The 13518-nt window shown below is 39.5% G+C and overlaps 1 protein-coding gene across 5 annotated transcripts in view; it reads right to left on the bottom strand.

Annotated features, from left to right (window-relative positions):
* LOC126373580 (protein gustavus) overlaps nt 1-13518 on the bottom strand; it is an 89273-nt gene that overhangs the window by 46458 nt on the left and 29297 nt on the right. Inside the window, exons 1-2 of one of the 5 annotated variants that reach the window (XM_050019755.1) lie at nt 7942-8101; nt 7282-7501 (exon numbers count right to left, since the gene is read on the bottom strand). The exons of 1 other annotated variant lie outside the window; for it this stretch is intronic. In XM_050019755.1, coding sequence (XP_049875712.1) covers nt 7282-7349 — 68 coding nt within the window. In that variant the 5' untranslated portion in view covers nt 7350-7501; nt 7942-8101. Of the gene's footprint in view, nt 1-7281; nt 8102-13518 lie in introns of those variants that run through there. 3 more of the 5 variants (XM_050019757.1, XM_050019758.1, XM_050019754.1) reach the window with 3 other exon arrangements.

The raw sequence follows: 13518 nt of genomic DNA on the forward strand, positions 1-13518 counted from the left end.
GGACTAATGGAGTCTCCGGCGCTTCCGTCAGACAAACAAGTGGAGCGAATCGATCGTAAACATTTCTAGATTCCACCACTGTCGATAACTGGACTTGAAAATATACGCACAAATCCATTGCAAGTTAGAAAATCAATGACAACTTTACCCTACTTGCAAGCGCTTTGTTGCCGTAACTAGTGTTCTCCACAGACATACAGTTGGCTGAAAGGGGAACATTTCAATGCGATGTCATGTTCGTCTCCATTTCGCTTCAGTGCAGTGATACCTCGCGGTATGTGTTAGTTTATGAACATCGCGATCCGCTCGTGTTCAACCGGAGAACAAAGGTCGGCGATGTTATTATCGGATGCCCGTAGGCAAGGTAGGAAACAATGATCTCGTTATGTAACGTTTCCGCAACCATAAATTTGGGCTCGTTGCACACGGCCACCATACCAATGTGGGTTTACGAATCTAGGCCACTACGAAATTAGAGTACGCTTTAACCAATCGGGCTTATAAAATAACTACTACGATTTATTAGCACTTCGAGGTACGGAAGGAGCAAATACCACTTCAGCTGGTATCGTGTGCAAACGGTGTTGAGAGACTCGTCTTTGTCATTGCGGTGAACGATGAATTACGCTTAATTGCTTTTATATCTAGAATCTGCACCGCAATTACGGTGTTTTCCTTTTGCGTTAACGCGCAGAACAAAGGATGAACGAAACAGATGATGCAGCCACGCCGCGGCGCAGGCGCGGGCGGCGGCTAGAAAACGTTGAACAAGCTGAATACATAGTTATTGCAAAATGTTTGTCCAACGCCCCGACCGTTTAATGTTTCTTCAGCTAACTACAGTTGAGAAAACTACGGTGCTGCAACGAAATTGAGATAAATAGTTACCTTATTTACGGAACAGTGCACAAGTGGCAACGCTAATCAAATGAATCAGAGTAAACTGATTATAGACTATCGACAGTTATTGTATCTCATTCGATGTTAAACTTATTTTACAACACTCGCGCGGAGTATTTAAAAAACATTTCGTTTCGAGGGAGTTCAATTACATTGCCTTTTCGGTGAATCCAATTTCGTTAATTGAAAAACGTTCGTGCACCGTTGTTGTTAACGAAATATAGATTGGAAAATTCTAGACCTGACCTGACTGTAACGAACGCTCAATCAGAATGCCTAGTCGTCGGGGATGGCATTAAACAAAATAGACAAATTAAGTAATTATGTTCTGCTTTCACTAATTAGTCACTAAGTTGAGTAACGAAATGGAATTATAATTAGCGCTGTGAATTCGGGCTTGTACGTTGTAAATACAAATTTATTTACGTGCTTTTCGTTTTGCGAGCGTCTACATGATCTAACCGTCGGCATGTGAATAACCGCGAGCGTGTTTTTTTTTCGAATGGCCACATAGAGACAAAGAGGTTCACACGGCCTTGCGGGCGTGTGCCGAGTGCCGACTGCTTGCCGGGGTGACGAACGCGGAAACGCCTAGCCGACTGCCGCCTACGAGCCTACGAATTACACTTCGACAATTATACCTTGAACCCTGACTTTACTATCCCGTCTATCATTTCTAAAGACAATAGAAGGGCGGACAGATTAAAGTGAATTTGCCGGGTCTAGTAAAGCGTTCAACGCCATCGCGATGCTACTAAACGTGAAGTACTTATTGCCGAATTATGTATGCGCATAATGCGCCTTCACACCTTCAGTTCCTTGATTTTAATCTATAATTTATTACATTAAACGATCACAATGAAATAAACGTCTACACTGGCATATTTAATTAGTAAACTGAGCAATCAATAACAAATTTGGTCCTGTTAATACGTAACTCATGTTTTATAGACAAAGGGTCAGAATTTGGAGGGTCCATTATATGCGGATGTATGGAGTTGACGAGTATCAACAAACATCCGCACCTACCTTAAACTTCGTGGCCACGAATAAATCAGATTTCATGCTATATCCTTATTACGAAGTGTAATTTTACAACAACATCTAAAATATTTACCAATGTTGGTAAATTAATAGGAGTCTACAAAAAAATCGAGTCACATTTTTTTAAATCAGATATAAAACGACGTTTTAGATATATCCGTCGAATCACACCACGATGGGCTAAGTATTTATTTGCGATAGATTACCAAGAAGTACTTCAATGACGAAATACCATGTGTGGCTGTAAGTTCAACATAGTTGTATATGAGAGTATACAGGGTGTTAATGACATTGTAAAGAAAACTTTGAGGGATGATTCAGACCATGATTCCGAGTTGATATCAAGTGAAATTTTCCGTCGCAAGAGTATGGAAATGAAAATAATTTAAAAAAACACTAAAATATTCATAAATTTTCAATCAAAAGTATAAAATTGAAAATTATTAAAAAAAAACAAAAAATATCATGAATTTTGCGACGGAACATTCCACTTGATATAAACTCAGAATCTTGGCTTGAATCACCCTTACCTATAGTTTTCTTTACGATGTTACTAATAATCTGTATAATGCATATAGCTAGGTACATGTAAACAAAAACGACTCACTGTTTAATAGGTATTTCATAACTTTTAGTAGCACGCAGTATGTGCAGATTCAATAATTTCAGCCACACCTGGCCTCCAGGTGGTATTTGTTCAACCCTCGCGATGTGAATGAGTTTACATACCACACGCTTTATACTTTCCTCGGCGAAGGACGTGATCTTGAATATGTTACCGGCGGTATTTTAGCACACACGATAAGATCTGTAGACGACTGACATCATTTCCAATCATAACAAATACTTTACACAATGAACTCGTGTCACTATTTTCATAATAACATTATCTATCACATAATGGCGACAGATAATAGATAAAGCGTGTCGCTTGTCATTCGATATCCGATCTACACTATTACAGCTACATGGCATCATCGAATTAGTGAACAATGCTTGTCTTCAGGAGACAAAGCGAAGACGTCAAGGCAATGACGTTTTTGACCTAGAGGGTTAAAATAGCCACATCGAAGCAATTCATCTAAGAAAGCAATATTGCTATTTGACATTCGTTTGCATTGCGCACTTATATTTATATGCCCCAAATGACAAATTGCAATATTGCTTTCTTAGATGAATTGCTTCGTTGTGGCCTCTTTAACCCCCTCAGAACGAATCACAACACGAAAGCGCGTCTAATTTACTTTGAACTTATATTACATGTTATTTGTGAATTTCGTGTACGTTCGTTATGTAGCGAGTATTGCTGTCGGCAACTAAATAAAGTGCAATGAACTGTAAGCAGCCGGCACCTCTTGCGCCATAAAACTATGTTTGTACTTGGACATAATCGCCGTTGCCCATCTCCATTTTACCGAGCAAACCACAAACTCCTCTACTTTCTTTTACGAGAGAACTGAGATTGAAAAGTTTTAACTAAGAATTCTTCAGATACCGCTAAATTCCGAACTATACAGATAACATGAGAAACTATAAAGAATAATACAAGCGACGCGCGCATTCTTCGTTCGTGGCTCACAAAGGAAACCATCGCTTTCTTCTCGTAACCGGATGAGTTGGCTGAATTTCAGTATGAATCATATCTCATCTCCATCTTGCGGTTTAGTATTCACATTTGATTAATAGTAGCTATAACGTCTTCATTTTGGCGTTCAAAGCCTTGTTTAGTTTGTGTTCTATTTTTACTGCAATTTTGTAAAATACGTTGTTAAAGTGAGGTTTGGATGCTGTTACTTCAAAACAAGTTAAACATGTTGTGAGGGGAGCATCTGTTAATGTTTATCGCGGCGTCACACGAGACATCGGCGGGAGGCAAGCGAGGGCGCGTCGAAGGCACGAGCGTGGCAAAGTGCTCGGACGTGGGCACTCACCAGCGACCCACGACACGAGTGCTTCTTTGGCACACACACATACGCGTGTGTGTCCACACACACGAACATTATGGGTCATTCGCTTCCCCACATTATTCACTTCTCTTAGTCCAAAAGTTATCCACGAGTGACAAATCTCTAAATTGTGTCTCAAATTCATCTGGTTATCTTCAAAGTTAAACAGCTGTTCAAGCAAACCCTAAAGACTCATAAATTGTTACCGTCGTGTCAGCGACCATACCGTAGGCACGGACTCAGTCAAAGAGACCGGATCGGAGAGCTGAGAAATAGCCTTCCACATCAATGCACGGCAATCACAATTTTGTTGCTGTTTGCCAAAAGTTGTTTACGCTCTCGAATAGGGTTATTCCCTCTCACTTTTAAATATGTATTAAGGATACCTACCTATTTTAGTGCTTCCGGAATTAAATGACGGACGTAAGATATTTATAAACTGTGGCCGTGAATTCAAAATTCGACGAAAAATAGGAATAACACTGGGCGCATGGTACAGTGAACCTTGCCAGATAAAATGTTGCCGGTTCGAGGAAGCGAGGCAAGCGCCCGCGACGTTTCTTGAGGTGCGCGTAATGAACGCGTAAAGCCAAGCATTACCATCCTCAAACCAGTTCACTGACTAAAATGACAGTTTGATGCTAATTATACACGAGCGACTCGTCATTAAACAACAGGAACTGGAGTCTCTGATGAAAGACCCCACTACATTATGCCGGCCTATAAACAACTTGTACAACAAGATCTTCACATAATGAACACCGTAACTTCGTTTGAATAAACAACCTAAGTTTGGAAAATTAATAAGCAGGGATCATCCACGTCAAGTGCCTCACAATTTAATAACGCACAACAAAGCCGAAATAAAGCAGAATTACGCAATATTAAATTTTCCAAACGATTGCCCGGTCAAAAAGTAAATTATTTCGCTAGAACTGTTACCGAGCTGACGTTGCGTGTTAACCCCTCCTTAACACAAGCACCTACATAAATTACAATGCATCAGTAAAAATGATGGCTATTGAATATCGAAAGATATCGTAAACGTAATGATAGTGTATGGCAACGTAAATATTAGGGAAAGACAATGCTGATGTTGAGGTAATTGAATATTCAGAACACGATAGAATTTAAAATAGAGAATACAAAAGCGACGTAGTTTATCCAAGAAGCTGAAAGCAGAAGAAAATTGCAGGCGAAGCTGCGGGGCGTGCTATAAAAGAGCGCGCTATAACAACCCTACAGCGCATGTAGGTAGCGTAGATAAGACGGGCAATAACAATAATCTATTCTCAGATAAAGTGTGATGTACGGTAATAAAGTTTCTGGCTTTCTGCAGTAGCTACATTTCAGTCCGCTGGTGGGGTAGCTCGGGGAAAATACCATATTTTCGTTACATTGCGAGCGGGTGGTCGGACCAGACAACTCCTCGGGGAGTAGAGATAGATTGCCTTTGTAGAGCTCTGTCCCTAGGAGACAAACCACAACTATTTGTCTGGAAACAGCTAGTGACCGTACTTAAGCTTTACCTCCTCATTTTTGAACGTGTAATATATGTTTTATCTACTTTAATTTATCTCGACTACGTGGGTCAAGGGAATATTCTTCTTTTTAAATTGCACCCATTTGCACACAATCGCCCTTGGGTTATTAATATTCACATTTAAGTTATCGTCCAATTCAGATAAGAATACATTTAATAAATGTCACACAAAAATAATGTGTTTAGGTACTGAGATTACGACGTAGTGGCAAATTTTGTGGTACCTATAGGTAACCTCTAGATGTTCTTGTTCAATAATCTATTCTTGCTATTAATAATAATGACCAAAGGCAATAGTTTTGATCCTTTGTCCTACAAATAAGCGACTCTAGATACTGCATTATAACTACGTATTATGTATATCACATCCAGTCCTTTAAAAACACGTGATAAGAAAAAATGTGTCTTCGCTAAAATGAAACGTGATTTCTGTGGTTGTGAAACACGTTTATTGACTCAAGGTTCAGCTATTGTTATTTTAAGATTTGTGTAGATTGCATTGATGGCATTCGGAGTTTATCGCTTCCGTGACTTAGTGTCTCTGTGTCGTCACTGAATTATTCTTGGAGACTTACTAAATGCAGGTTGGTATTGGTAGTCAAGTAAACAAGTATAACTTGACACGAGAGCAAGTGGTTGATACGAGGCGACGTGGTTCGTCGCCACCGACAATGTATCTCGGATTTCGCCGCGGCGTCGTCGGCGACGCGGGTGGTACGCCCCTCTGAATATAAACGTCCCGTAAATATTACATGGCTGCTAGAATGCCAACGGTATGACTTCATAAGGATCCATTTTAGTCGCCGGAGCCGTGTTAGGTAGCGAACATTGTAATAAACGAATACTTTTATTCATAACTCAACCGCTGTGCGGCATTGAATCTATATGATGGTTTCGACCGAATAAAACTTCATATAATGGGCTAATAGCAAGACAGTGTTTATCAGCAATATTTTCCGTCTATTCTTATTGGACAGACAATACTGTAATAACAGTTAGCACAACACTTTCAAGGGCGCTCCGAGCTTATTATTGTATTGTGATGAATTATGACATCAGAGAAAGTTATTATTGTTTTGATTGTGTCATTCGATCAACATAAAATATTTATCAATGGCCATAATGGCAACATCGGCTTCGATGGAAATGCTTTACGTGGTAGTGGTATTTATAATTAAAACATTATCAATAAACCTGATGAAAAACATATTTGGTTGGCGGTAAACACCGATCAGCCTATACGTCAGGACTGTATCGATCCCTCTTCGACGGAACAGCCAGTATATTATTATTAGCTTGTTGCTTGCCTGGAATATAATAATGATATATGTTACAAGAGGCTTATCGTGTTATCGCTTGCGAGGGCTGCGGAGGGCGGTATAGGCCACATTCAATATTCAGAGCAATGTCCTACCGTGATTTGATGATACCTACTCACTTATCATTCACTATCTATTATAATGCAAATCGATAAACGTTTATAACTTTACTTGCCTAGTAATTCCTCTATTTGCGGTTTTTGACGCGGAACTTTTCGAACGCATGTTATCATCAATTAGAATAATGTTATGTTCCGTATTCAGATTCTTATTTACTTGAAACCGAGTAGCAAAAGGAAATATAACAGGACTGGTTCTTAAGTCAAATGGCTCTTTACATAAATTTTGGTCAAGTTCTTTATCGCCGGGTGATAAAATTTAATGTGTTTTGGTGTCACTCGCTCGGTCTTCTCAACTGTACTGAATGTACCTACCAAGAGATAAGAACTCTCGTCGCTACACTGGTGATCATGTTATGTTTGTGGTGTACTGGTGACACTGGTGTAATGGTGTTGTGTGATATGTTTACCTAGTTAGGTCAAGAGCAGCTGGCATTCCAGGGGGCAGCAACCACCAGGGCGGCAGCGGCGTGCACATCCGCTGCGGTGACGTTCACGCCGCATGCACCAGCAGCTCCAGGCTGGTCCACTCCAGTACACAGGACCACCACCAGTTTCACATTCACTCACACCGGGGAAACTACGCGCCAATGTCAACGCAGAGTCATGGTTCAGCGCGTTTTAATTGACCTGAATAGAGATAACGGTGACGCAAACCGTTTGCCAACTTAGATGTACGCCCGCAACAGCCTCGACGATCTCACAGCTTTCCGGTTGTCGAAACCAAGGAAAAAATTAATTGTCGCCACTATAGGCTAATTAATCAATCTAGGAAATGACCGGAGAAGGAAGTGAAGAGTTAATTATGTCGAAACATCTATTGCTAGAAATGGCCTTTCGTTTCGAAATAGAGACGATATCGGAGCAAAGTTATAAAAATATTAAAGCAATAAAAGGGCCGAATCGCGAGACCGAATTTTTCAACAAACTTTAGGGGAGTCAATAATTAGAGGGAGCGACTGGCTGAGTGGAGTGAATAAGGGTTGTTATGGCGGCAGCTTTAGGGTCGATAAACTTTTTATATAAAAGGCCAAAAATTTTGGTGGTCGAGTTTTTTGGTGGGTACGTACCTAGCGAGCGGTCGCCGAGGTGATGTGGGGGGTAGGTAAGTGTGGCGCGAGTCGGGGTGGAAGGAAGCGAGCGAACATGTGAGGCAGTCGCGGTGGCGCGGAGTGGCAGCGCGCGCTCGCTCCGTGCGTGGCTCGAGCTCGACTGAGTGCCGGCAGTGCGAGCGCCGCGCACGCCCGCCCCCGCGCCTCACTGGGACCTATCACTACGCCAGCCCTAAACACTACTTGAAAGGGACTGCACCCCAACATTTTCAATAGTCAACTTTGTTCTCTAGTTTTTGACATGGAGAGTTGGTAATACTGGTACAATTTACCCTCAATCAGAATGTTGAATTGAATATAGCATCGAAGAATTGGAGATCCAATTTCTACTATTAAAAAGTTTGTTTACAAGTTTCCAGACACATTAAATAATTAAAATGAAAACTTAGCTTGAGATTTAGCTGGCACGTGGATGAAAACTTCTACTTATTTGTATTTATTATGTGTGTATAGTCTGTGTAGGCCTTGTCCCCATGTGCCACCCTATGGTAACGTGGCCCGTTGCGCCGTTACGGCGGCGAGACGGCATAATCTCACAAATTCATCACGACATGAGAGGCTTCCGAGACAACCCTGATCGAATACTTCCTCCACGAATAATAGCTTCCGACAACTGAGAAAAAGAGGATAATAACACGCCTTTATATTACTCTTACGTCTTGTCTTTCTGACCTAAAACTATAGACAAGGAATACAAAGTAGATATAGGTAGGTAATACGTTTTGGACTGGTTTTTAGGTGGATAATTAAATCAATACTTAGTATTTGACATTTAAAGTCTAATATACTTACAGATATAAGTAAGTATGCAAAAAAGTGGTTTATATAACAAAAAACTTTAAGTGTGCAAAAATTTGAAGTCAACCTTTACATTCATTTGTGTAGTCATATGATATGGTGTAAAAGAAGTACCTAGGTATTATGTTAAGGCACAATTACATATAATACATTTTTGTTTGTTAGGCCTAAATAGGTACTACTACGTACTAGCGATGTGACCGACGAAGAGGCCTGGTACGCTAGGCTAAGATGGCCAATCTGCTTGCCCAGACGGCCATTATATTAGAGCAGCTCTTCTTAATGGCATCGCCATAATTAAGTCTGTTACCCTGCTAGATATCTACCCTGGATTAGAATGAATCAATGAACCGATAAACTTGATTAAATTATTATTATTATATAAGCTCGCGACTATACACCAATTGGGGTAGTCAGAGGTACATCCATCGCAAGATGAACTAAGTACCCACACCTCACCGAGCTTTCTGTTAGACCAACGTGATAGGTGGTGAGCCCTATCGCCGTCAATAATGGTCGAGCCAATTGTGCTAGCGAAAACTGCACTTATAAATTAATAAGTCATTGGTGCAGACCGGTACCGGGGTTCGGCGCCCCCCCGAATGAGAAGCAAGCCGGTGTACCATAGTACCACAGTGGCAACTAGAAGAAATGGGAATTTTCTAGAAGAGAATTTTCTTAAGTTGTGACGAAACTCGACTTAATATTACAGACAGCGAGTCGTTTTCGTTGTAGCTTTCTTCATCAATCAATTAAGTCTAGAAGACAATTACTGTACAGTAATTGGTATTTCAGACGACATGTACTACATCTATTTTTACCGACTTCAAAAAAGGAGGAGGTTCTCAATTCGACCGTATATTTTTTTTTTTTTTTTTTTTATGTTTGTTCGGGCATATCTTCGTCGTATATGAACCGATTTTGATAATTCTTTTTTTGTTTGAAAGGAGATATACCCAAGGGGGTCCCATGTCAAGGAAGTCAGGATCTGATGATGGAAGACCAGAGAAATCGAGGGAAATTTTCAAAAATCGTAGGAGCGACTAGTGCGTTTGTAAAGTCATATTGATCGGATCGATCTTTAGGCTTCGGGAAAACTTCCCGACCTTCGAAAACTGGTCAGCATCAGGGAGATACCCTATGGCCTGGCAAAACTATACAACCTGGAGCAATTTTTCTTTCACGAAACGTATTTAAATCTTGATCAAATTCAATCGCCGGTGCAAAAAAACAAAATGGCGGAAAAAAAAGATGGCCGCCATACAAAATTTTGTCGATTTTGGAAGAAGCCCGTTTGGGTAAAAATAATGTATGGGGCGCTTACTCAAAACGTCATGTAGAGTACGGAAATACTTTCTGGTCACCAAAAACTGCTCCGCATCAGAGAGATACTCTACGGCCTGGCAAAACTATCGCACGTGAACCAATATTTCTTTCAGAGCACTTATTTAAATCTTGGTCAAATTCCATAGCGCGTAAAAAAAAAAACAAAATGGCGGAAAAACAAGATGGCCGCCATACACAATTTTGTTTTTTCAGAAAATGTCTCGGGATATAAAATATATATCGGGGTTGTGATCGAATCGTCATGTTAAGTATGGAAATACTTCCCGATTTTCGAAAACTGCTCCGCATCAGGGTGACACCCTACGGCCTGGCGAAACTATCACACCTGAACCAATTTTTCTTTCACGAAACCTATTTAAATCTTGGTCGAATTTAATGGCCGGTAAAAAAAATACAAAATGGCGAAAAAACAAGATGGCCGCCATACAAAATTTTGTTTTTCCAGAAAATGTCTTGGGGGTAAAAATGATGTATAGGGGTGTGATCGGAACGTCATCTTTGAAAACTGCTCCCAATCAGGGAGACATCCTACGGTCTGGCAAACCTATTGCACCTGGATTTTGTTTGTTTCCACGACACCCATTTAAATCTTGGTCAAATTCTGTCGCCGGTGAAATAAAACAAAATGGCGGAAAAACAAGATGGCCGCCATACGAAGAGGGACAGTTTCGAATAAACAGGACACGCGAGCTGCTTTAGCAGCGAGCGAACCACGCGAAATCTACTGTATCTATATGTATGCGTGAGTGTGTATGATAGCAGCTTCCACTGACAACCACATGTGTGTATGTACACATACACATGTGTGTGTGTGTGTGCGTGTGTGTGTGCGCGCGCGCGCGTGTGTGTGTGTGTGTGTGTGTGTGTGTGTGTGTGTGCGTGTGTCTGTGTGTGTGCGTGTGTACGTGCGCGTGTGCTCGTGTGCGTTAGCGCGTGTGTGAGTGTGTGTGTGTGTAAACATGTTCATCGATAATAATTGTGATCACTACTAATAATATATTATATTATTATATATGAATATAAATCAGAAAATCTGTCTGTCTGCATCCTTGCTCGGTCTAACCATCACTTAAAATCGTAAAATAAAATAAAATTTTTAACAAAAAAAAAAAACCGACTTCAAACGCAAAACTAAAAAGCAATAAATAAATTTACTTCGCACAAAGTAATTAGTACGTATTTTCAATTAGTTAATTAATTTATAATTCTGAAGTCGGTGCCAAGTAAATGCTACAACAACCCTACTACAATATCAAATTACTATGTACACACAATATTGTTTAATACCTATATCAAAGCAATTACAAAACAATGTCAAACAAAAAATTACAAAACAATCAGTATTGAAAAATATATGAATCGGTACTTCGTTGTAGCATTTCCTTGGCACCGGCTTCAGATTTATAAAATAATTAACTAATTGAAAATACGTACTAATTACTTTGTGCGAAGTAAATTTATTTATTGCTTTTTAGTTTTGCGTTTGAAGTCGGTTTTTTTTTTTGTTAAAAATTTTATATGTCATCATTATTCATTTAAGAGCCACGCTCTTCTCGGTGTAGCATTCTCCATTCTTATCTATCAAAGGCCAATATTCTTTGATTTCTTTATAAAACACGACGTTCGCCTTCGTAATCTGTTCCATGTAAGCTCTTTTTGGTCTTCCCGTCTCTTTCCTTTATCTTCCAGTCTATGATGTTGTGAGATATTTTATATGTACGTACGTACCTATATTTGCGTATAGATGTGAATGCATCTTATTCTTTCGTCACATAAACGTGTTTAGACGTTTTCTTTTCAGGTTCCGTCCGAAAATACCCTTATAAGAAGCCTACGGTGTTTGTCTGTTCGACCTTTAAAGGGCTGTATCTTTTGAATCGTATTAAGTAGCAAGTTGAAATTTTCAGAGTTTGCGTGGTTATGGTAGACTTACAAAAAGTGCTAAAAATAACAAAAAAAAAATAAAAAAATAATAGGCGTGTACATGGATATAGCAGTCTAAAATAAAACAACAAATAATTAAAACCAGCCAAGTGCTCGCGGTACTACGGATCCCGAAATGCGAACTTTTTTTGCGAAAGGCATTCTATTAGACGTTTTACTACTGACTTTTTGATAGAGAGGGCAATTTTTCGTATTACTTTAAGTTATCCGTAGATATAAAAAACAGAGTGCTTTCAGTCTGTCTGCATGTCCCATTTTACTGTCGGTGCAAAGGATAACTGGGTATTTACCCGCTTTACCTGTCTCTTTATAACGTCAGCGGTACATTAAGATGCAAACAGATCGTCGTATTTAAACACACAAAATACAACTTAACTGGTATATTTATGGCACTACTAGAAACGGTTTTGTTCGACTTTAAAGGTCGATTTTATAAATAGATTTATCTGTATATAAATCCCATAAAGAGAAAGCTCTAGAGACCAAATAGTGACGTCTGTCTAAAATTAATGTTCAATCGAAGAGCAAAAGTTCAGTCACTGAGCCCAGCGAATTATTTGTAAACAGTGGTGAAATTATGGACCAGTAGTTGCCATAATTATAAAATTTATGTTTTTGTTGGTGTTTTTGGTCTATTACAGAAACGACATGTAACCAGGAGGTCTTAAGTGCAACCAGTTAATTTATTACTTTGCAAGAAACTGATTGGACTTTTGCAGCTTATCGTACCCATACGAGTACATCACCCTATCTATAAGTACGACGTTATGACTTAGTAGGTTTCCACAATAAACATTTCCGGGATGATAAGCAGCATGAACAAAATATTTTGACACAAATGAAATAATGCATGAAACGAAATGCTTACAGCCGTCATTTTCAAAACAATTATGTTACAGCCTGTAACTACATAGGTACTTATAAATGTTAACAAATATTGTTACATATTAAGGCTTAGTACAATCCACCAGTTGGAGACTTCTCCTGCAGTGTGCGGTAGAGTTTGCCGCTCTAGGATTGGCTTGCACAGCCATGAAAGAAAGTGCATTTCTTCGAGGCAATGACGTCATAAATCGTCTGAAACAGACGTATAAGGCCAATGATGATGATAGTACAAATGAAGATATTATTATTTGAACTACCACTGAAATAAAACTACTCGTCAGTCATTACTTACAAAATATTTCAACTGTGTAGACTAGTTGAAATATTTTCCGTTAATTGGCATATTAACGCGAGATTTAACGAACAAATTATACCAGAAACAAATTAAATTTCAAGGTTCCGCCGCCTACGTGAGTTTAATGATTTTGTGAACAAAACCACCCCCAATTAACATTTTAATTGCTTATTTACGGCTGGCATATGTCACAACAAGTCAGCCTTATGTAATAGGCATTATAATATGTTGCATGCAACTATTTGCAACTAATTCCTGTAAATACC

Source organism: Pectinophora gossypiella, chromosome 16 (assembly GCF_024362695.1).
Source record: "Pectinophora gossypiella chromosome 16, ilPecGoss1.1, whole genome shotgun sequence".
NCBI lineage: Eukaryota > Metazoa > Arthropoda > Insecta > Lepidoptera > Gelechiidae > Pectinophora > Pectinophora gossypiella.